General features: G+C 43.4%; 1 protein-coding gene across 1 annotated transcript in view; it reads right to left on the reverse strand.

Annotated features, from left to right (window-relative positions):
* USP24 (ubiquitin specific peptidase 24) overlaps positions 1-23,124 on the reverse strand; it is a 195,879-nt gene that overhangs the window by 115,662 nt on the left and 57,093 nt on the right. The window contains exons 19-24 of the mRNA XM_053242957.1: positions 16,352-16,463; positions 16,049-16,125; positions 13,269-13,409; positions 13,008-13,061; positions 12,523-12,638; positions 9,431-9,497 (exon numbers count right to left, since the gene is read on the reverse strand). Coding sequence (XP_053098932.1) covers positions 9,431-9,497; positions 12,523-12,638; positions 13,008-13,061; positions 13,269-13,409; positions 16,049-16,125; positions 16,352-16,463 — 567 coding nt within the window. The remainder of the gene's footprint in view (positions 1-9,430; positions 9,498-12,522; positions 12,639-13,007; positions 13,062-13,268; positions 13,410-16,048; positions 16,126-16,351; positions 16,464-23,124) is intronic.

Genomic DNA, 23,124 nt, shown 5'->3' on the forward strand with positions numbered 1-23,124 from the left:
GGTTTATCTCCCATTCGTGTTGCTGGGAGAAGTTAAAGTCCCTGCTGAGAATGTCTGCTAGGGAGCTGTCCACTCCTTTGATGTGAAGGGCCATTGGGAGCAGTGTTCTCTCTAAGGCGTGCACTCACACATTTATTTATGTCTGCTCAGTTAATTTTAGATCTCACTCAGGTTTAATCAGGAAGACCTCATTCTGAATGCATGTGTGCACACACTGCCTTGATACTGCCACCAGAACAAAGCTCATTCCGCACACAGATGAAAAAAAAATAGAGAACACTGATTGGAAGTACACCATGGTGCAGGCTCCAATCCCATAACTGAACTGCTAGATTGCATAAGGATCGGAAGACTGTTCGCCCTTGATGATTAAGATACGCAATTAACATTGTACTGAAGGATCTGTATTCAATCTGCCATAGCACTGAAGGATCTGTTTTTTAATTAGTGGAAGAAAGGATTTCAGTGCGTGTAGCACTGCTAGTAGCTCTAAAAAGTTTATGTGTAGAGAGCTTTGTTGTGGGGTCAATTTCCCTTGAGTGCAATATCATGCACAATGATACTGTGGGCTCTTCAACCTTTTAATGGGCTCTTCAACCTTTTTAATAAGGTGTCCATAGTTACATTTATTGAAGGAGTCGTAAGGTGGCAAGGGAACACCCTTGGACAGAGACTGCAGTTTGGTCCACCACTAGAGCACAGTTTCTCAACCACCGGTCCCTGGACTGCTGCCGGTCCCCAAAGGGTTGAGTGCCAGTCACTGACTGGGAGTCAACCCCCACCCCCCACAAACAACTACAATCAAGGCACTCACTTCCTCAATTTTGCACATGGCACGAAAGAGGAAGAGGAGGAGTATCACAGAGGCACGGACCTTGCTTCCACCTTGCCTCCCCATGCTGCTGAGATCTTCCTACAGCTATCTTATTCCCTGTCTTTACAGCTTCAAACTGTATGCGGTGCGGGGGCATGGAGGAAAAGATATGGCAGTGGGCGCCACTTGAAGGGCTGCTGGTTCTTGCTTGCTCTTTGTCTGCAGCCAAAGACTGATTGATTGATTGAAACCCAGCTGCCTAGTGCGGCCAAGGAACCTTGAGAGGGAACGCTGTTTTCCTCTTGCATCGGTGGGGTGTTGTGGTCCCTCGGCCCCCTGTAACCCCCGGGTCTGCACTGCTGGTGGAAGATGGTGGTCCCTTTTGTGACCATGCCAGGGGTTGGAATCTCTGGCCGGGATCATGCCGTGGTGAGGGCTAAGCGGCAGGGGGAGGGAGGGAGTAGGGCTGCCTTGGCTCAGGCTTTGCAGAAAGGGAGTGCAGGTGGACCTTCCTCAGGGGAGGGGGAGCAAGCACGTTTACCAAGGAGGGCTAAGTGGCAGAGGGAGGTGGCATGGTGTGGGGGAGAGGCAAAGTACCATTTTGTGCGTTCATGCAAAAGGGTCATTGGATGAATGGCAATGGAATGAAGTGATCCTGGGGATTTGATGCCCAGCGCGGTTCGTGTCCGATCCCAACTGATTTAAAACCAGCTGCCTGTTGCGGCCAAGGCACCTTGAGAGGAAATGCTGTTTTCCTCTTGCATTGGTGGGGCATTGTGGTCTCTCAGCCCCCTATAACCCTCTGGTCTGCACCGCCGGTGGAAGACGGTGGTCCCCTTTATGACCTCGCTGGGTGGGGAGGGGGACAGCCTCTGGCCGGGATCATGCTGCGGTGAGAGCTAAGCGGTGGAGGGAGGGAGGAGGGCTGCCTTGGCTCGCCTTGCAGCTATGCATGGTCAGCATGTGGGACCACATGAGCTGCATGGCCCCAAAGGCAGGCTGGTGTGACTGGCGCATGCAGGGGAGTTGGGAGGGGGGCGCAGAGGCATGCGCTGTGAGAGAGGATGGGGGAGTACCTGCTACACTCTGGTGTGCAAGCACAGCGGCGGCATCAGCTCTTGGACACAGACAATCTTCCAAGTGCAGTCTGGTGCACCATTGCCTCGCCCACCCTGAACAGTGCCTTGTCTCCCCAGCGAGGAAGATGAGGCATCCACCACTACAACACCTTGCGCCCCCACCATCTCAGAATCGCCCCCTTCCCTTTAATGCCAGGTCCCCACCGCTCTTCTTCACATTTTATTTCACCATTTTAAAAAAACCATTCCCAGCGCCTGCCACGTAACCGTTTTTAAGGAGTTCTGGAGGAGCTGTGCGGGTTTCATTAGGTCCGCCTCACAAAATGCACATCTAAGAGCAGGATCCAGATCAAGCCAGGTGATCATGATCAAGCAGCATTGACACAAATGAGAGATGACTAAAGTAATTTCAGTGGGTGGTCCTGACTAATGTTGTCTTGATCCGGCCCTGCAACTACACAACTCCTGCTAAAACTCCACCTCCATCATGAGAGGGTTAAACTGTAGACTTTGGGCTCTACTGACAACTTGCCCAGCTCTCCTCTCCTCACCTCCTTTTTGCTTTGCTTGACATCCAGCCTGATGAACAGTTTTGGGGAATTCAAAAGCTTGCTTGTGTGTTGTTTTTGTTGGCCCCATGCAGCTTTTGAATTTTTCTAATGGCCCAACATCCCCTCTCCATTGAGTAATCACAAGCACCCCCACCCCGCACATACTGAAGACATACTGGAAACATATTTGTTCATCCAGGCTTTTAGATTCAGGGGTTCTCAACCTTGGGTCCCCAAATGTTGGTAGACTTTAACTCCCATAATCCCCAGACATAATGGCCAAATGCCATTGTGGTTGGGGGTTATGGGAATTTAAATCCACCAACATCTGGGGACCCAAGGCTGAGAACCCTTAATATTCCATGTTTGCAAAAGATTTCCAATTTAATTATTTTAATGCTTATATTATTTTAATTATAAACTTCCCAGAGATGCAAGTTTTGGGCAGTATAAAAGTCTGTAAAATAGACAAATAGATAAACTTAAACTTGAAACCCCTTTACTACAGTGAGGGAAATAAGTATTTGATCCCCTGCTGATTTTGTCCGTTTGCCCTCTGACACAGAAATGACCAGGCTATAATTGGAATGGTAGGTTTATTGTAGCTGTGAGAGACAGAATAACAACAAACAAACCCTCAAAAGCCCAGTGCCCAAAAGTCAGCGATGGATTTGCATTGTAGCGAGGGAAATAAGTATTCGATCCCCTATCAACCAGCAAGATTTCAGGCTCCCAGGTGTCTTTTCACTATATGCAGGTAACGAGCTGAGATGAGGAACACCCTCTGTAAGGGAGTGCTCCTAATCCCAGCTTGTCACAGTACCTGTATAAAAGACACCTGTCCATAGAAGCAAGCAATCACTCAGCTTCCAAACTCACCACCATGCCCAAGACCAAAGAGCTGTTGAAGGATGTCAGGGACAAGGTTGTAGACCTGCACAAGGCTGGACTGGGCTACAAGACTATCACCAAGCAGCTTAGTGAGAAGGTGACTACAGTTGGCACGATAACTCGCAAATGGAAGAAACACAAAATAACTGTCAATCTCCCTTGGTCTGGGGCTCCATGCAAGATCTCACCTCGTGGAGTTGCAATGATCATGAGAACGGTGACAAAGCAGCCCAGAACTACACGGGGAGAACTTGTCAATGATCTCAGGGCAGCTGGAACCATAGTTACCAAGAAAACAATTGGTAACACACTACGCCGTGAAGGATTGAAATCTTGCAGTGCCCGCAAGGTCCCCCTGCTCAAGGCAGCACATGTACAGGCCTGTCTGCCGTTTGCCAATGCACATCTGAATGATCCAGAGGAGAACTGGGCGAAAGTGTTGTGGTCAGATGAGACCAAAATCGAGCTCTTTGGCATCAACTCAACTCGCCGTGTGTGGAGGAGGAGGAATGCTGCCTATGAGCCCAAGAACACCATCCCCACCGTCAAACATGGAGGTGGACACATTATGCTTTGGGGGTGTTTTTCTGCTAAGGGGACAGGACACCTTCATCGCATCGAAGGGACAATGGACGGGACCATGTACCGTCAGATCTTGGGTGAGCACCTCCTTCCCTCAGCCAGGGCATTGAGAATGGGTCGTGGATGGGTATTCCAGCATGACAATGACCCAAAACAAACAGCCAAGGCAACAAAGGAGTGGCTCAAGAAGAAGCACATGAAGGTCCTGGAGTGGCCCAGCCAGTCTCCAGATCTTAATCCCATAGAAAATCTGTGGAGGGAGCTGAAGGTTCGGGTTGCCAAACATCAGCCTCGAAACCTTTCTGACTTGGAGAGGATCTGCAAAGAGGAGTGGGACAACATCCCTCCTGGGTTGTGTGCAAACCTGGTGGCCAACTACAAGAAACGTCTGACCTCTGTGATTGCCAACAAGGGTTTTGCCACCAAGTACTAAGACATCTTTTGTGAAGGGTTCGAATACTTATTTCCCTCACTACAATGCAAATCCATCGCTGACTTTTGGGCACTGGGCTTTTGAGGGTTTGTTTGTTGTTATTCTGTCTCTCACAGCTACAGTAAACCTACCATTCCAATTATAGCCTGGTCATTTCTGTGTCAGAGGGCAAACGGACAAAATCAGCAGGGGATCAAATACTTATTTCCCTCACTGTAACTGCTGGTCCGGGAAACCGCATGAAGAATGTAGCGGTCCCTGAAACTCTGCATGAAGAATTTAGCGGTCCTTTACTCCAAAAAGGTTGAGAAACACTGCACTAGAGGAACTGAAGTACTGGAATTTGAAGAGTCAGCCACACGTTCTGGCTGTCCACATTCAGTTTCAACACCAACCAAAACCAAATTTGGAGTCACCTCATCCTTAATCTCGCATGGTTTACTGTGGCTGTACAAGATGCCATCAAGCCTAAGTGTCTTTGAAAGGCTCTTTCCCTTGGTTTTAGATTGGCTGTGAATGTGGAGATTAAGTGTACAGTCAAGAGCCTTCTGTCTTCTGGGAAGTAGGTCCTCTTTGTCCTTGTTTCCCAAACACCCGCTATGTATTGTATTCTCCTTTGAGGTTGTAGGTTTGACTTTTTCCAGTTTACCTGGATTCCAAGTTATTTTAGAAGATGGCATGATTCTTCCTGAATCCTATAGAAGCTTCCTAATGTTTTGGAAGTCGAGACAGAGGCAGATGGTGTCTCCCAAGCTGAATTAGCTGAGTTTGTCAGAACTGGCAACATAGGTAACAATTCTGGTTGTGCAGAATAAGAGGACATGAAGTTGTAGACTGGATCTTTCACCTCTTGGGTTGGAGTTTTCAATTCCAAACCCAGAATTTTAGCCATTTCTGCCACTTGGATACACTAAGATTTTGTTACCTTCATAGGTGAATTAGATGGTTGGTTACATTTTCATCTGGTGATGGATCTGAGGGATTTTCTGTTTGGGCAGAACCCTCACCAGAATCAGTGGAGGAATCACAATCAACCTGAAAATTTTCCTTTTCCTTATCAGGAGATTTTCCTGAAGGCACTGGAGAGCAGTAGTGTGCAAACTGATTTGGGTACAAATTGATTTGTACCGAAATCTAGCTGATTCGGGTGATTTGGAGACAGAACAAATCATCCCTGTGCTCCATTGGCTAGATTCAGGTCCAATTCAAATCATGCCAGATGCGATTCGAATCGATTTGAGATTCAGATTCCTCCTATTATCTCCCCCAGATTCCCAGCTTTCATTTAAAAAACAAAAGCTAAGCTCTAGCCCTTGTAGAAGTGGAGTTATGGAGCAAAATGTGCGGTCAATATTTTTCAAGTATTTTGATTCTTTGGTGTATGCCTTTCCTCAGTGAATCCCTATGAGGATTCATTACACACCTTTCTTCTATTCATTTGGAATGTCTTTGGACAGTGCCAACTGTCAACTGCCATGCCCCAACTACACCCCCTCCCACTCGCAAGGCAGTGGGGTACTACTCAGTTTATGTTCTAGGAATTTTTTCAAGTGCTTAGTGTCTAATAACCTTTCCTCATAATGAATCCCTATGAGGATTCATTACACACCAAAGAGTCTAAACACCTCAAAAATTCCTAAACTGAGTACCCAGTGGCTTGCGGGTTGGGGGTGTAGTTGGCACATGGGATGCCACTAATTCACCACCCCCATCCGCAAAGCAGTGGGGTCAAAATGAACAGAAGAAATGAAGGTGTGTAATGAATACACCAATGAATCTAAACACCTCAAAAACGCAAAAAATAAAAAAATAAAATAAACTGGGTACCCCAGTGTGTGTGTGTTTGGGGGGGGGGTTGGCACAAAGCAGTTGACAGTTGGCACTGTCCAATGACAGTCAAAATGAACAGAAGAAATGGATGTGTGCAATGAATCCTCATAGGGATTCATTATGAGGAAAAGTTATTAGACACCAAAGAATACAAACACTTGAAAAATTATGACCGCAAATTTTGCTGCATAACTCCACTTCTATAGGGGCTAGAAGGTGGCTTAGGTGTTTCGTTGGTTTTTTTAAAAAATGAAAGCTTGGGGTCCATGTTAGAGTTAGGATAGGGGGACTTTGAATCCCTATTATTTCCTATGGCAGAAATATACAAAATCAGTAGAAACCTTTTAAAAAAACATTAAAAATCAACCAAGTGCCGCACTGCTTTGAAATTTGGGTGGTAGGTGGCACCCATGGGGACCATTTGGTGCCCCTAGGACCTTTATAAGTGGTCCAAATTGATCCAAATCAAATCAAATCCAAACCCAATCTGGGGTGATCAGGGGGACAGATTCTGAAACAAAACAAATCAGATGTGATTCGATTCAGGCACAAATCAAATAGGGAAAAAATTATGCATGCACATCCCATCAGGGCTTTCATGGTGAGTTTGACCATTTCCTTGAGAAATTTCTTTTATGGGATGTTGTGACTGAGGTAGTACTGAAGATCTTTTTAAAGTAGAGTTCTTATTTGGGCTTTTTGGCTGTCTAGGGTCTTTCAGGTTATCACTTTTTTCTGGGTTTCCTCTTAATTTCCTGGATTTCCACAATCTGTATTCATCGAAGTCACAAGGGAGTCCAGGTGATGGATAACAATAGGGATCCTGGAACCATCTAAAGCCACATACATAGCGAGTGCCTAGTGCTCCTGGTGAACTCCAATAATCCATTGGGCATCGCATGGACAAATAGGTTGGGACCAAGTAGTGGTATTTCTCTCTCCAACAAAAGGTTGCTGTATATGAGGGAGAGGGCATAGGTGTCACTCTAGCTGGAGATGCTGAAGGAGTTTTTGGGATAGGAGTTGTTTACATTTCTTTATCTCTGTCTAAACCAGGGCTGCTCAACTTCAGCCCTCCTGCAGATGTTGGCCTACAACTCCCATAATCCCTGGCTATTGGCCACTGTGGCTGGGGATCATGGGAGTTGTAGTCCAAAAACAGCTGGGGGGCTTAAGTTGAGCAGGCCTGGTCTAAACTGTGCACTGATAAACCTCTGAAGGTGGATCACAATAGAGTGGATTGTGTCATCAATGACTCCACGTTCTCTGAAGTAGTCTTATTTGGCACAGGTACAGTCGGGGAGGCTTCTTTAGAAGATTGTCCCTTTTTACTCAAATTAGAACCTTTGTCCTGGTCAGAACTGGTTGGGGAATTCTCAGGCAAGAAATTAACAGGTTGCTTACCTGTAAAAGAAGTTCTTCTAACAGTCATCTGTTCGTTCACACGATTGGCTACTGAACAGGCACAAAACCCATAGTGTGAATAACAGAGACCATGTAGAAGAACCACAATGATAGGTGAAGAACGGAAGGTGCCTGAAACATCCTGTTGCGGGGGTTGCCTGTGTCTTTGGATTTGTAGTAAACTCTTGAGACAAAGGTCATACACACTGGTGTCAATGTGGATTCCACCATCGATATTGAAAGCAGCGTTCTTTAAGTTGTGATGGTCAATATCAGTGTAGAAGTTGTACCAGATACCAACACTGATGCCAGTGTTTGAGGGCATACCTGCATTCTTTGAAGATCTGTTATAAAGACTTGAACTGCAGAGAGTGAGGAGGTATGAGGGTGATTTCACAGAGATTTAACCTGGTGTAGATGTCGTAGCTGGTGTGGTAGTCAAAGACATAAAATAAAGACTGTCCTTTGATGTTGGGTCAGGTGTTGATGTTGAGATACGTCTGTGCTTTGACCCTGAGCAAATAGGAGCAGTGTTCCATCTAAGGCCACACCTGCTAACTTGGCAAAGAGCCACCTTTTAACGTGGTGATTCTCTTTGTTTAGCAGGGGGAGAGTAACTGGCCCTATCCACCCCCAACATAGTACCTCCAGTGACAGGTGTCTATCTTATGTTTCTTTTAGATTGTGAGCCATTTGGGGATAGGGATCCATCTTATTTATTTATTATTTTTCTGTGTAAACCACCCTGAGCCATTTTTGGCAGGGCAGTATAGAAATTGAATAAATAAGTAAGTAAGTAAATAAAATAAAATAAATAAAGGCGTGCACACATGTGTGCACGCTCACACAGTTTTTTTATGTCTGCTCAGTTCATTTTTGATTCTACTCAGGTTGAACCAGGAAGGTACCACTCTGAATGCACATGCACAAACACTGCCTTGATACTGTCGCTCAGAACAAAACTCATTCTGCACACAGATGAAAAAAATTAGAGCAAATACTGGTTAGGAAAATCATCCCTCTGGCACTTCCATTTTTTATGATGTCAGTGATACCCGTCTTTGCTGACATCTTTGGGCCTCTTAAACGTAGATTCCAAGTGCTCTCTCTGATCGGTGGGTCTGAGCTTTTCCCCTTGGTGAACACTCCAACATCAACGTCAATCCCGAGGGTCGACTATCGACCAACATCGAAGATGTTTAAGGCAACAGTGAGTGCTTTGGTGTTGGAGGTCTTAACATGTTTTCATATAAAGCCTCTTTTTCTTGTTTGTTTCAAGAATGACAAACAAATCTTGCTGGTTCTAACATTATGATGTTCACTCAAACAGTGATCGTGCCTATCTGAGGAGGAAAGAGTCTCTCTACAAGTAATACATTCTTTTTAAAAGTTTTTAAATCGTCCATTAGTACCAGTCCTAATCACAATCCAAAAGCGAAATGTTAAACTGTCAGAGTCCAAAAATCTGGGTAAAAGTACACTGATAATCTATCACAGGAACCGAGTTTGATTGAGAAGCGAATCCTTCATGAGTGAACACCGCGGCGGTCAAGAAGAAACTAACAGGCACTCGAACTACTAAAAATAATGGACTTTCTTGCATGGTGGATGGAGTCAAGAGCGCCTTGAAGAGATAAAGAATTCTTCCACGGTGGTTACTGCACAGGCATTTTGTGAGGGAAAATGGATCAGCTTAAAGATCAATGACTTGTACAAGTCTACAAAATAAGACTACAACGGAGCAGAATTTGAACTTTGATCTCACACATCCAAACCCATCATTCTACCTAGAGGGTGACACACTAGAACAAAATGTCATGGGTACCAATATGACAAGAAAATCTACCTCTATAGTGATGACGTAGCGTTCCGCCAAGAGTAGCAGTCTCTCAATGATTACAAGTTTCGTTGACCTGAAATTGCAGTCAAAAGAAATGGCAGAGAGTTGGATAAGGCCTCTGTTCAATGCCTGGAATACATCTACCAGTCTGACAAAAGCCTGGCAACATGCAACCCAGTCTCCCCCTATCTGCTGGGTAACCTAAATAAAATTTTTACCATCAGGAAGTATGCAGAGGCTGGAATTCAATCACAAGGTAGCAGTAACCAAGAGATTGTTTTTTGGGGTTGGGGTTTTTTTTTTTTTTGGCCATAGTTACTCTTTTACAGAATATTAGGTTGGATGTGTAATACATGGTTGCCACTGAACACAGAAGTCCAATGTGATACATGGCTGCCACTGAACACAGCAGCTCCAAAACACACAGTAAAAAGAGAGAGTGAGGATGTGACATGATCCATTTGTGCTTCAAGTTGCCTACTCCTGCTCCACATTAGCCAATAATATGGAGCATAGGTGGGGAACTGAGCTTGAGGTAAATAAGTCCTGCATTCTCATTTGTTACACACCGGGGGGGGGGGAGAAGGGAGTGGTAGGAAGTGATGCAGTACCCCTCTTTCCAGCAGTACCCACATCTCTCTCTTAATTGGGATATCCATCCTATTTTTGTCAGCAAAACTAGAAACTGAGAGGTATAAATAGTAGCTTTAGTTTGCCTGGCTTTTGGGGTGTTGTTTTTTTTTAAATCTGGCACTCACCTTTCCCCCAGAATAAAGCTGGCAACATGCTATTACACCAGAAAAATGTGCAGGAGTGAAGCATGCTGCCTATTTTTATACCGGGGGGAAACTGTCCCCTAGGTACCAAGAGTTATATTGCAAGGGGGAACTGGCTGTGAGGGAAAGGCCAAGAACAAGACAGTACTGCAAGCTACTACAGTTTTTTAGGCTGATCTGAGCAGTAGTCTGCTCAGATTCTCAGAGCCTGCAGAAGATGTGATCCATAAGAGAAACTGGGAAGTTGCACTGCTTCTATACAAAGTGTATATCTGGGTGAGTGCAACATATTTTCTTAAAGTGCTGTTTCTGGCAAACTGTAGCCCAGCTGTATATTCCGTCACTTGCATGATGAACTATTATGCTTTAGTATGCCCTCTGGGAACCATAGGCTTTAAACCTTCTTATAGCTTTAAAACTCCTTATACTAGCTTTTATCAACTTCCAGCATATCCACAGTAAGCAAACAACATAACTGCAGTTACTGGAGGATGGGAAACCATTTCCACTGATATCCGCTTCTAGGAAATCAGTTCTCATTATAGACGAGAGATTCCATAACATCATACATATTTAACACGGGAACCACATGAGCACTGCTCGACGTTTTTTGGGATAAAATGTCACTTAGTTTTCCAAAACCAGAAACATAAGGTATATTTTGCTGCTCCCTTTTCCCTCAGTAGGAGGCTTTTCTTTAACAACAGGAGATTGTTCTGGAAAAACTTTTTGAGGAGTCAGACATTCTCAGCATAGGTTAATTTGAACTGAGAAAATCTCAAAAACTGTGCTTATTCAACTCATCTTCCTGTTACCAGATGATTTACGTCACTGTTTTGGCAGCCCCTTTTGCACTGAATCCCACTGCAAAGTAGACTTAAAAACCAAAGCAAAAACACTAATTTATGAGGAATATGAGGTATACAAACCCATTATTTGTTGTTCTTATATATATATATGAAGCTGTGGGTACCAGAGGATTTTCAGCATCAGTAGTCCTAATTTGCAACATTACCTGGGCGCATATACAGTTTGTTCATTCTCTCCCCCCACCCACTTTGACATCATGTTCCATTGTTTTGGAGGGTCAAGAACATTGTGTTGGCCTGCGTGCTCCCTCCTCACTGCCAGGTTTCCTCTAATGCTTTTTTCCTCACTTTCTTTTCTACTTTTTAATAAATAATATTAGAAAACTAACATGTTGTAACAATATCTACAATATCAATATTAGAAAATCCACAAACATTAATATCAATATCCATAATAAATACCTCAAGAGCAAACAGAGGGGGAAAACACTTTAAATACGTATCAAATAAGGAAAAAGGAAAAAAAGTTAACACAGAGAAGCATCTATCCTTTTTAACTTTAGTATAATATTTTTCCAATACTGTACAAAGGGCTTCCACTGAGTGCTAAATGTGTCTTTTATTTATTGCCTCTCTTTAATTTTAACCAATTCAGTCAGCTTGCATAGTTCAACAGTTTGCCATACTAATCCATTCCTGACAGGTAACTTTTCTATTACTCTTCCAGTTCTTAGCTACAGACATCTTTCCAGCTGTTAAGGTTTTCCAGCTGTTGAATAGAATGTCTGCTTTCCTGTGGAATTTCTGTTAATATTTCTAGTAAACACACCATAGAATTTAATACCTGTCATCCTTTGAACACTTCTCTAAATCATCTTTCAAAATTCCATTATTGCTGGACAAGACCACCATATAATTAGCATTAGAAAAATCACATTTCCAATACCTGATTATATTGGTAGTTGAAGAGTTACTCAGCTTGAGTTAAATATGATCAATAACAATATTTTATAAATGTTTGTAATATAACCAGGGCATACAACCTTAGATGCTTCTCCATTAAAAACTGAATTCCATTCCTTAACAGTAATCTGCATACTCAATACTTTACTCCATCTAATTTTAATACTCACTTTTCCCCAACACTTTATCAACAAGCAGTGCATTTAGTCATGCCAGCAATCTTTTTATACTTGGGCTTTCTGACATAATGTAATATAACATGAACTACTGCTACAATCACAGCTTTCTGTGACATGCAAATCAGACAAATTATGGTTCAATAATAAGCTCCAAACAATGGTTTGAAGTGGGTTTGCATTATGGGTTTGAATGATAGTGTTAACCATAGTTTGCCTGATTCACATGTCACAGTAAGTTATAGTCGGAGGAAATTCAGAAAGGGAGGAAGAGTGCATGTGCCAGCAGCACTTTCCTGGTTTTCCAAAGCCTGGTTTGCTGAATTATCTAAACTGAGGCAACGTGAACAATATAACTTGAAACTTAAGCTTACCTGTAAGGGGACTGTACTGATGTAGCCACAGTGGGCATGGCAGTTGCTGTTAGCATTTTAGTAGCTCTAGTAACAGCATGTGTCAGTGTTGGACCACCAAGTGCTGAACTGGCTGCCTAGAATGAAAAAGACCTCAAATTATTTTTACACTGTTGTGAAGGCTAGGAAGACCTTAAATATTAAGTTGGGCAACTTATTCAGCACAGTCTCACTGTGGGTATATATACCAAGCCACATGTCTGCCTCTCATTATTGTTTTGTTATTAACAAAGTAAATGTTCCATTAACAAAATAAATGCTTCATAAACATAGTAACACCAAGCTACAACAGGCAGGCATGGTTTTATTTATAATCTATAAAACAAAACATCAGACATTTCAGAAGGTGGCTTCTGCACAATACAAGGCTGAGCATTTGGAAACCATCTTACAATTATTTAAGAAAAAATACATTAGAAAAGGAACATATTTTAGAAACCTCTTACTTCTAATCTTGTGTAACAATCAGCAATGAACTTCTTATGAAGTGACACAGAATCCTGAAAAGAATAAAAGTTGAAAGCTAGTTGTTGAAGGTTTCTTTGAAATGTAACAATACTAAAAGCACTGGACTATTACTACATTTAAGCATGGAGTGAGGATGAAGTAGCAAGCTGATTATTCAATAAAAAACTTAATTTGCCTATTCTGTCTCATTTTCTTGGACTACTCTGGCCATAGCCTTTTTACATCAAAACAATTGTTACCTTTTTCAGTCTAGGATTTAGATTAATGTAACTATAGTTTATGATCAGCTGAATGGCTTCATTAGCTATTTCTTCATCAGGTGATTCCATCGCAATTTTCCAAATAAAATCCATTCCTATTAGTTCTAGTTTTTCTACGTGCTTTACAAAAAAAAGAGAGAGAGAGAAAGGAGATTTTTAGCACTTTGGATTATATGATACAACACAGCATACTCTTTATTTTTATATTTCTATGCCTCTTTTTAGACAAGGTGGCCCCCAAAGTAGCCCACAAAAGATTAACACAGTACACTAATGCACACAGTTCAACTATCAGCTCAGCAATAAAAACAGATTCAGTATAATACAAAAATCAGAGGGAGAACATATTAGTTCCAGTTATCTCCTCTTCCTAACAGACAGCTTGACTTGAGGGATGATCCTCTTTCACCAAACAGAAGGAAAACTGACTTGGTCGACAGGTCCATTCTGGGCAGAAGCTCTCCCTGACCTTTGTTGTAACACCTGTCCTGCTGCATTCCTCTCACGACTCTTCAGTGGAGGCAGGTTTAAGGATTCTCCTCTCATTCATGCTTCTTATCAGAAGTATGGAGGACACAAGTGTCTTGACACAGAGGTTTGGATGCATTCACAAATGAGCACTAGAATCATATAATGTTTAACCTACCTCACAGGGGTTTTGTGAGGATAAACATAATCACAGGCACTGCTCTGGGCTCCTTAGAGGAAGAGTGGGATATGGATATGAATACAAATAAATAAAAGTATTTTACCTAATGAGCTACTGGCCTAAATCTTAGGAATGAAGCTACCCTCCCACTGAAGTTAAGCCTGCAGATAACTTTCATATGAGGCTCTTACAGATATTCTACCTCCATACAAGACATGAGTCCACTTGGCCCTAGAGAAATTCCTCCCATGCAACATCCAAGGACTTGGATTGACAGGTGTGGATTCCAGTTAAAGCTCAAAGGTGGTTAGGTTCACCACAATGGATAGATCAAGTACATTGTGGCATCACAGAATATATTCTAATTGTGTCTTGTCTCTATGAGGCTACAATTGAGCAAGTCTCTACTGAGCAAGATGGTCAGAATAATTCTATATTTTGACTTTCCACTGGTGCAATCCTGCTGAGAAGCAGACAGCTAATTATTCATATCAGCATATCTTCTTCATTAACAGCTGTTATTAAATGCCATTTCTTTATTTAATATCCCATTTGTATCCTATCCTGCTGTCAAAGAGCTGAAAACAACACCCATGGGAATTAGGGATGTGCGAGCCGGCTCGGACATTGAGCCGGCCCAGTCCAAGCAGTCCAAGTTTGAACTGGCCTGGCCCCCAAAAGGGGTTGCCAGTCCAATTCTGAACCAGACTTCCCCCCTGTTCTATGAACCGGGTCGCAGGCCGGCTCAGGGGGTATATTTGTAAAGGGGAATCCGGCTAGGAGCTGGCCTGGCCTGTTATTTGGGAGGCCGGCGGTGACAGGGTTGGAGGAGCCCCTGCTGCTACCTCCAATGTCGCTGCCACAGCTGCCACCAGAAAACTAAGAGGTAAAGGATCCCACCCTCCCACCCCCTTCTTAGGCTAGGGAATCCCTTTTACCTGTAAAGGAGAATCCTATACCCTTGAGCTGGTCCATGAGCCGGCTCAATGGCCAGACCAGATCCAGGCCGGCTCGAATTCAGTCCGGATTAAAGCTTAACTGGATTCAAGATGAATCGAGTTCCGTGCACATCCGTGAAATGAATTATCTTATTTTATCCTAACAACCCTCTAAGCCAGCTATTAGACAGTAGGATGTGCATGAACCTCTGTTTGTGCAGCAGTTTGATGAACTAGTTCATTCTGGTTCAGCCCAACCACGAACTGGTTCAGCGGTTTGAGAGCGGTGCACAGCACCTTTAAAAGTGAGTACAAGAGGTCATAACTTGCGTGCCCGCTGCTCTATGCAGCTTCCTGCTGCGGTGCCCCCCCCATCCCAACAGCCTGTATGCGGCAGAAGCCATTTGTATGGTCAACCGTGCTATGCTGACCACACAAATGGCTTCTGCACATGTGTAGGTCGTATGTGTGCTGGTGCCATGCTGCCAGCAAGTGTGGGCTACTGGTGTGTTTGGGGGGCGGGGGGGAACCACAGCAGGAAGCTGCATGGAGTGGCAGACATGCAGGTAGGACCTGTTGTACTCACTTTTAAAGTTGCTGCTGGCTGCCCCCCCAACCCCCAACCCTGCACTCAAACCACTGAACCGGTTCATGGTTGGGCCAAACCAGAACAAATCAGTTCACCAGTTCATATTAGAACCACTGTACAAACAGAGGTTCATGCACATCCCTAGCAGAGAGTGCAATTGGCCCCAAGTCAGCCAGCAAGCTTCACAGCTGTATCTAGATTTGAATTTGAGTTTCCCTGGCTGCATTTTTGATACCATAGCATACTGGCTCTAAGCCATTTTTATTATTTTTAACAGATGTACATCAGACAACTCAGCCTTGCAACAAGATTTATTTTGTTTTACAAATATTAAGCAGAGAAAAGAGAATAAATACAGATTTAACTGTGTTCTTGATTGTATTTTATGACTGAATTTGAACAAAGTGCTGTGATCCCAGCCTATGTAGACTAAGGGCAAATTGGTTTAATCTGAGCCTAGGTCATCTAACATCTAATCACTACTTCTACAGCTCCCTATTTTTATAACACACTATTTTCCCAAACTTGCCAACTGTAGAATTTCGAACTGCATGCAGGACAAGGATACAAGAAATCTGCTTACCAGTTGGGTTCCTTGTCTTTTCAATCGATGATCACAAAGGTTCACATTTTCAAAAAAGGTCTTAAACAAACCAAAACCTGTTTTTAAAAATCAACATTTTAAAGGGATTCTACTATTTTCATTTAAACAAACATCAGAAACACAGTTTATAAAATAAATGCTTTCAGGCTACTGTTAAATGTTCATTAGTTTGTGAAGATAACAACAATATCCAGTAGTAGTAAGTTTACCAATATTATTCTAATATATCAGACAAATATATGCAAATTACTTTTGATGTCACGGAGAAAAATACTTACATACCATTCATAGTAATCTCATAGGACTCCAATTTAAGAATTTTTTCTTTAAAAAGCTGCTGCTGCACATCACTCTCAAGATCATGCTGCCCTTTTGTAAACCATTCAAAACACATCTGTGAACAAAGTACATAGCATGGTTCACGTCACACATCCCATGTTTTTATGTACAATTTTATACTGCAATATACCTTAGATTCTATTGTTTACTTTCTAACCCATTTCTTCAGTTAAACGGTAATAATCCAAAGAAAATTTAATAACAGAATTGTCAGTATTAATGCCAGTGCTTCTAGGAACGGCAGGTTTCTTACCTGTAAATGGAGTTCTTCAAGTGGTCTTCTGTGCATCACACATGGGATTTGTGCCTGCACAGAGCCACCATCTGGATACTTCTAGAGCTTTACCATATTAGGAAAAAAGAGCAGGGAAACCCAGTTCCCCCTATCTGACAGACTACCACACTCCCTCAGTCCAAGCGACTGCTGCAGCTAAGACCTCAGGTCATATTTAGCCATAGGTAGTAGGGAGGAAGCGTGGGATGTGTGAATGCACAGAAGACCACTTGAAGAACTACAGTTACAGGTAAGAAACTGTCTTTCTTCTTCATGGTCTCTGTACAACACACATGGGATAATAGCAAGCTTCCTTACCTGGATGGAGGATGGCCAAAGAGGAAGGAAGCACCAAACAACACCTGGAACCTGGAGTGGACATCCAACATGTAATATCTGACAAATGTCATTGGACAGGTCCATGTAGCAGCCTTACAGATGTTGAAGATAGAAACAACTCTGTTAAAAGGCTACTGAGATTCCCATCGCTCGAGTGGAATATGCCCTGATAGGGGCAGGCAACGGTTCAGAGGCCAGATGATACACTAAGGAGATTGTCTCCTTCACCCATGCAGCAATTTTCTGAGATGTAACAGGTAAGACCTTTAACGGTTCAGCATACAATACAAACAGAGGTGGAGACCTGCGAAAAGGTTCTTCTATAGAAGGCCAGCGCTCTTCTAACATCCAACGTATGACAGGTTCGTTCTTCATCCGTGGTAGGTGAAAGGAAGAAGGTAGGTAGCGTGATGTCTTGCGCCAGGTGAAACTAAAATACCACTTTAGGCAGAAATGTGGTCAGGTCTCAAAACAACTCTATCTTTGTGGAATACTAAATCGGGAGCATCGAACGTAATGCTCTTAACTCACTTACTCATCTTGCTGCAGTAATTGCAACCAAGAAAACAGTTTTTAAAGACAACAGTTTAAAGTTACATGTATCCATGGGCTTGAAGTGGGGCTTCATCAACTGCCTAAGAACTAGCAACAGGTTCCAAGATGGGTAACACTTAGGTATTGAAGGAAACATATGAAGGATCCCTTTCAAAAACCTTCTAACCAGTTTGTGAGAGAACAAACCAGGCGTGGAATGCCTATCAGCTATGGCAGCCAAATGAACTCTCAATAAGGAGTAGGACAACCCACTGTCTTTCAGCATAAGCAGATATTAAAAAATCATTGACAAGGGTGTCTCAGATGGAGATGGGCCCTTCTGGGCCATACATTTTGAGAAGCGCTTCCACTTAACGGCATAAGCTTTCTGTGTGGAGGATTTTCTTGTGGCTGTCAAAACTTCTTGCACATGGCGACTAAACGAAGTCACATTCCTATTCTCCAGGCTGTGAGGAGTAGAGCCTCCACACTCGGGTGCAGATACCAAACTTGGTCTCCCATCAACAGGTACAGTACTGGTGGAAGGAGTAGGTAAGTCCCATGACAGGTGTAGGAGTGTAGTAAACCCGGGCTGCCTTGAGCCACCAGGGAGCGAACAGGATGCATCTGGCCCTGCCCTCTCCGATCTTCTGGAGGACTCGAGGTATTAAAGGAAATGGCGGAAACATTTACAGAAGCTGTCTGCCCCAGTGGAGGAGAAAGGCATCATCCTCTGACGACAGGACCATCCCTGCCCTGCTGCAAAACTTTGCACACTGAGTGTTCTTGGGCTGATGCGAACAAATCCAGTTGAGGGGTTCCCCACAACCGAAAGACCTTGAGCAGGATGCCCCAGTCTAATTGCCACTTATTCATTCATTCATTCATTCATTCATTCATTCATGTGATTGATTGATGGATTGGATTGGATTGGATTGATATACCACCCTTCCAAAATGGCTCAGGGCGGTTTACAATTAAAACAAACCATTAAAACAGTAAAGAGCTAAAACAAATTAAAAACAATATAACAACAATTAACAATTTAAAAACATTTTAAAACAACAATTACAGTGATTAAAAGCCCCAAAATCGGGTTAGAATATTAAAATCGATTTTAAAACCCTGGAAAGCCAGGCCAAACAAATACGTGAGACAGGATGTTCTGGCGGCTCACTTGTGAGATAGGATGTTCTGGCAGCTCAGGGCATCTGCCTGAGCCATCAATTCAGGGGGAGTGTTCCGTGAGAGTTTTAAATTCTATCTTCCCTGACGATTAGATTTATAGATGAGCCCATAAGTTTTTTCCGTACTGCTGTTTTTTGAACTTCCCATGGATTCAACAGGAGGTAGCTGGATTGTCTTTGGAGAAGAAAGCCAGTATGAAGTGACTGTTGTGATTTAGGGCATGATTTGAGCGCAGAGAAATGCATAAACAATTTATGTTTGGCTTGATAGATCTTCCCTTATTGTATTGAAATTATAATAATATGAACGGCATTGAAGTACATTTAAAATTACACACCAGGACATATTTGAGACATATTTGAGGTACATTTAAAAACACACATCTATTTTTGAGCTCTTAAGAGTGGGATTGAATTCATCAATTCTATCTAGATCCCTTCATTTGTTATGTATAATATTGAAACACAATAGGAAGATAATTGCATAGCATTTTGCTGGTGAAGTCTGCTGGTAAGGTTTTTGTGGTTAACCTGTAATCTGGTTTGATAGAACAAGGATTTTAAAGTTCTCTGAATTCATTTTTGGCTCTGCTAGAAACATAGATGTCCTTTGATCTTTTTAAATTCTCTCAGTCCATCAGTTTGACATATAAGATAATATACTAAATTTCTCATTTAATGTAGCTGGGACAGAAAAGACTAGAGAATCCAGGATTTTTCAGAATTTTCCCTGTTCTTTAGCACTGGAGAGTAATACATAATTTTTTTTAATTAAATATATACATTATGAGATTCCGTTAACTTACTTAATGAAGTTTTCGAATAAACTTCTTTTCTTATTATTATTTATATAGGTTTCAGATCAGATGCAGGATGAAATTGGAGTGAGAGAATTTATACTCTCTTTCCTCTAGAATACAGAATTTAACCACCAATATGTAACAACATTTCTTGAGCTTGTGGTGTGGAGCTCACACCACAGAGTATTGGGGATGTCTGGCTCTGCACTTGAATTACTTGCAGTATTTCTATTTTGTACGTTATAGTTGGGTTGGTTCCCTCCTCCTTCGATTACCTGACAGTAGGATGATCAACATGGTTGGGGCTGTCCCCCCCTTTTTTCCTTTAGGGTTAGGGTTCAAGATTCTGTTACTGATAGCTACTGATACCCAGTTAAGGGCTTTCCTTCAATTCTATTCTATTTTTCTTTTGTCTTGGTTTTGATGGATAAGACTTTGTATGTTAACTTGTTTGGATTTGTTGGATTCTCAGAGATGAATATAATATAATATAATATAATATAATATAATATAATATAATATAATATAATATAATATAATATAATATAATATAATAATAGATTAGAATATAACATAATAGAATAACCTTTCTATTTCCACTTATAACACTAATAAAAGCATTTATATTTTAAAAAATGAAGACAAATGTGGGCCACCAATGGGGCCATGACTTTTGTGAAAACCCTTGGCGCTGATGAGAGGCCGAAGGGCAAGTCATATATTGGAAGTGTCGCCCTTGGTAAAAGAAGCGAAGGAAGCACCTGGAGTGTGGGTGGATTGGCACATGGTGGTAGGTCTCTGTCAAGTTGATCAAAGATAGGAGGTCCCCGTGTTGGAGGTTCTCTGCAATAGAATGCAATGTTTCCATTTGGAATTTGCGTTTGCGTACTCATCTGTTTAAATACTTGAGATCTAGCACCGCTCTGAAAGTACTGTCCCTTTTGGGCATGGTAAATAAGATGGAGTAAATTCCTTGTTGGTGTTGAGTAGGAGGTACTGGTTCTATTGCAGAGATGGCTACTAGGTGCTCAATGGCTTGTAGAATGGCTGCATGTTTTGAGGGGGACCTGGAATGAAGTGTTGGAAGAAACTTGTCCCTGGGGGGTGATATGAGTTCTATTTTGCATCCGTGAAGAACAGTATCTAGCACCCATTGGTCTGATACAGAATTCTCCCAAATGTGAAAGAACTGAGAGAGGTGACCTCCGACACTCTGACCGTCACAAGGCCTGACGGGTTTTGCTCATTGTCCAAATTGTTGTTTGGGGACGCCTGGTCTTGCTGAGAAGTTAGGTGTGCCCCAGGTGTTGCGCCGCACTTGGTTGTTTCGATCTCTCCTGGAGTTTCGAAAATAGGGGCAAAAGGGATGAAAGAATTGATTAGGCCTGAGAAAGGAGTGTTTCTCATCCTTCTGGCCACTACAGTGTTGGCCGTGGCCCTGGCTCCGAAGTGTACGAGTCTAAGGTCGCATCAGCGATGAATGCCTGAGCCTTCTGAAGCTTCAAGGCGAGTTGTCTTAGCCTTGCTCGTTCTGGTGGGGGGGGGGGTTTGCAGTAATTCATCCGTCCATAGTAGCAAGGCCCTGGAAATGATGGAGGCAGCAATTGAAGCTCTAATGGAAAGGGAGATACACTCAGTGTTCTTCTTGAGGTGGAACTCGAGTTTTTTCTCTGTAGGATCTTTCAAAACCGACTCACCATCTCGTGGCAGGACCGCCCCTGAGGTTAGAGCAGCGACATGGGTGTCAACTAGAGGGGTCTGAAAAAAAGCAGCCACTGTGGGAACAAAGGCATAATGCTTGTTAACCAGGGTAGATGTCTTTTTCTGGACAGCAGGAGCCAGCCATTCCTGCTTGAGAACTTCAGAGAAAGTCTCAGGCAATGGAAACAAGTATTCTGGAGAGTAGGTAATACCAGGGACTCTCGTTGGAGTTGCAGAGCCCTGTAAAGCCTCAAGTGATAGACCCAGAGTTTTCAGTGCCTTAACAAGAAGGTGAAAAAAGTCATCAGATGGGAATAATCTATGTGAAAGAGTAGCAGGTTCTATTGGATGTCCATCAGACCATTCCCCTTCCTCTATGAAATCCAGATCGTTGTCCAAGTCATCAGAGTCCTTATCTGGACAGAAAGGGCCAGACGGGGCTGGAGGAGATTCTGGCAGGAGGGAAGGTTCCCCAGGTCTGCACAGGAGAGTATCCAGGAGAGTTATTGTCTGAATCCTCAGAAGAACAGACAGGAGGGGGGAGTTTTCTCCTTTGGTCCCTCCGTTTTTTGGAGTTTTTGTGAGGATGCTTGTGTTTCTGAACCTTCCTTCTTTTCTTAGGTGGAGGGAAGGGAGAAGCCGAGGTTTGAGACTGATGATGACGAAGGAGATCTAGGAAGGCTCTTTTGCTTATGGTGCCGTTTATTCAAGCGCTGGGATTCAAACGTGTCAGCAATCATGGAAGAAAAGCATTGACGCCATTCCTAGGCAATTCCGCCAACGGGGGGTGGGGCATGTGTAGGATCCGTTCCCCCAGGGTTGGGCTGAGCTGGGGCTCCCTGATCAATCTGAATCAGTAATGGGGGGCTGCATGGATCAATAGGTTCCTTGTCTGGAGAATTCTGCAATGGCTGCCCCCCAGGGCAATGGATCAATTGCGTGGATCAATAGGTTCCTTGTCTGGAGAATGCCACAATGGCTGCCCCCTACCCTTGGCCTACCTGCTCCTCCTCCTCCTCAGAATCCCCACAGGAGAGTAACAAATGCCGATCACCTTCGGAATGTGCAGGGAGCTCCAATAAGGTCGCTACTTGCAAGGAAGCCGCAGTTGCCACGTAGAGACTCATAGAGGCTTGTTTCTCTTTCCTTTCTGTATGCCACATGGGTGGGGGAGGAACACCCCGCCGCCCAGCTCAGGGCTCCTGGCCTGGGCGGCTGATTTTCCCAACACCCTGGCTTGGCGCTCCTGGTCTGGGGTGGGGGAGTCTAAGCATTTGCGGTCCCGCGCACCCTTTTCCAAGTTGCCTGAGGCCCCCTGCTGACCACTAGCAGAGCCCTGCAGTTCCTCGTTGCAGGCTGCGCCCGATGAGGACACAGTGGTCCGGGGCAGGCCGCTTGCAGCCATGTGTGTTGCCAAGCAGTGGTGGGAAGACTAGCTGTTCTTTGAGGCCTCCAATGATTTCTTTGCTTTGGGCAAAAGGCCCTGCAGAACGCTACCCCAATATATATTTGTATGTGTGTATATACATATATCTGAAAGGAAGGTGAAGCAGTAATGGGGGGGGGTATAAGTAGAAGCAAGAAAAGGAAAGCAGCAAGTGGAATAAAGAGTAGAAGCAAAGGCTAGATAAGGCTTGTGCTCTGTCTGCTCTGGAGCTTGCAGGACTAACTAAACTGGAAGGGACTATCCTCCTGGGGCTTTTATAGGCTTTTTGCTTAATTTGCATAAGTCCTGCCTCTATGGAGTGAGCATGGGATGATAACCCACAGGAGATGTCTTCCCACAGCAGCTGAGAAGCTGCAGAATCACTGGTGGTCTGGACATACTTGGCTTAGGAAGTGATCTTGAGAGCAATCTGGGTTGGCTTGAGGATCCAGTTT

Source organism: Hemicordylus capensis, chromosome 4 (genome assembly GCF_027244095.1).
Source record: "Hemicordylus capensis ecotype Gifberg chromosome 4, rHemCap1.1.pri, whole genome shotgun sequence".
Taxonomy (NCBI): Eukaryota; Metazoa; Chordata; class Lepidosauria; order Squamata; family Cordylidae; genus Hemicordylus; species Hemicordylus capensis.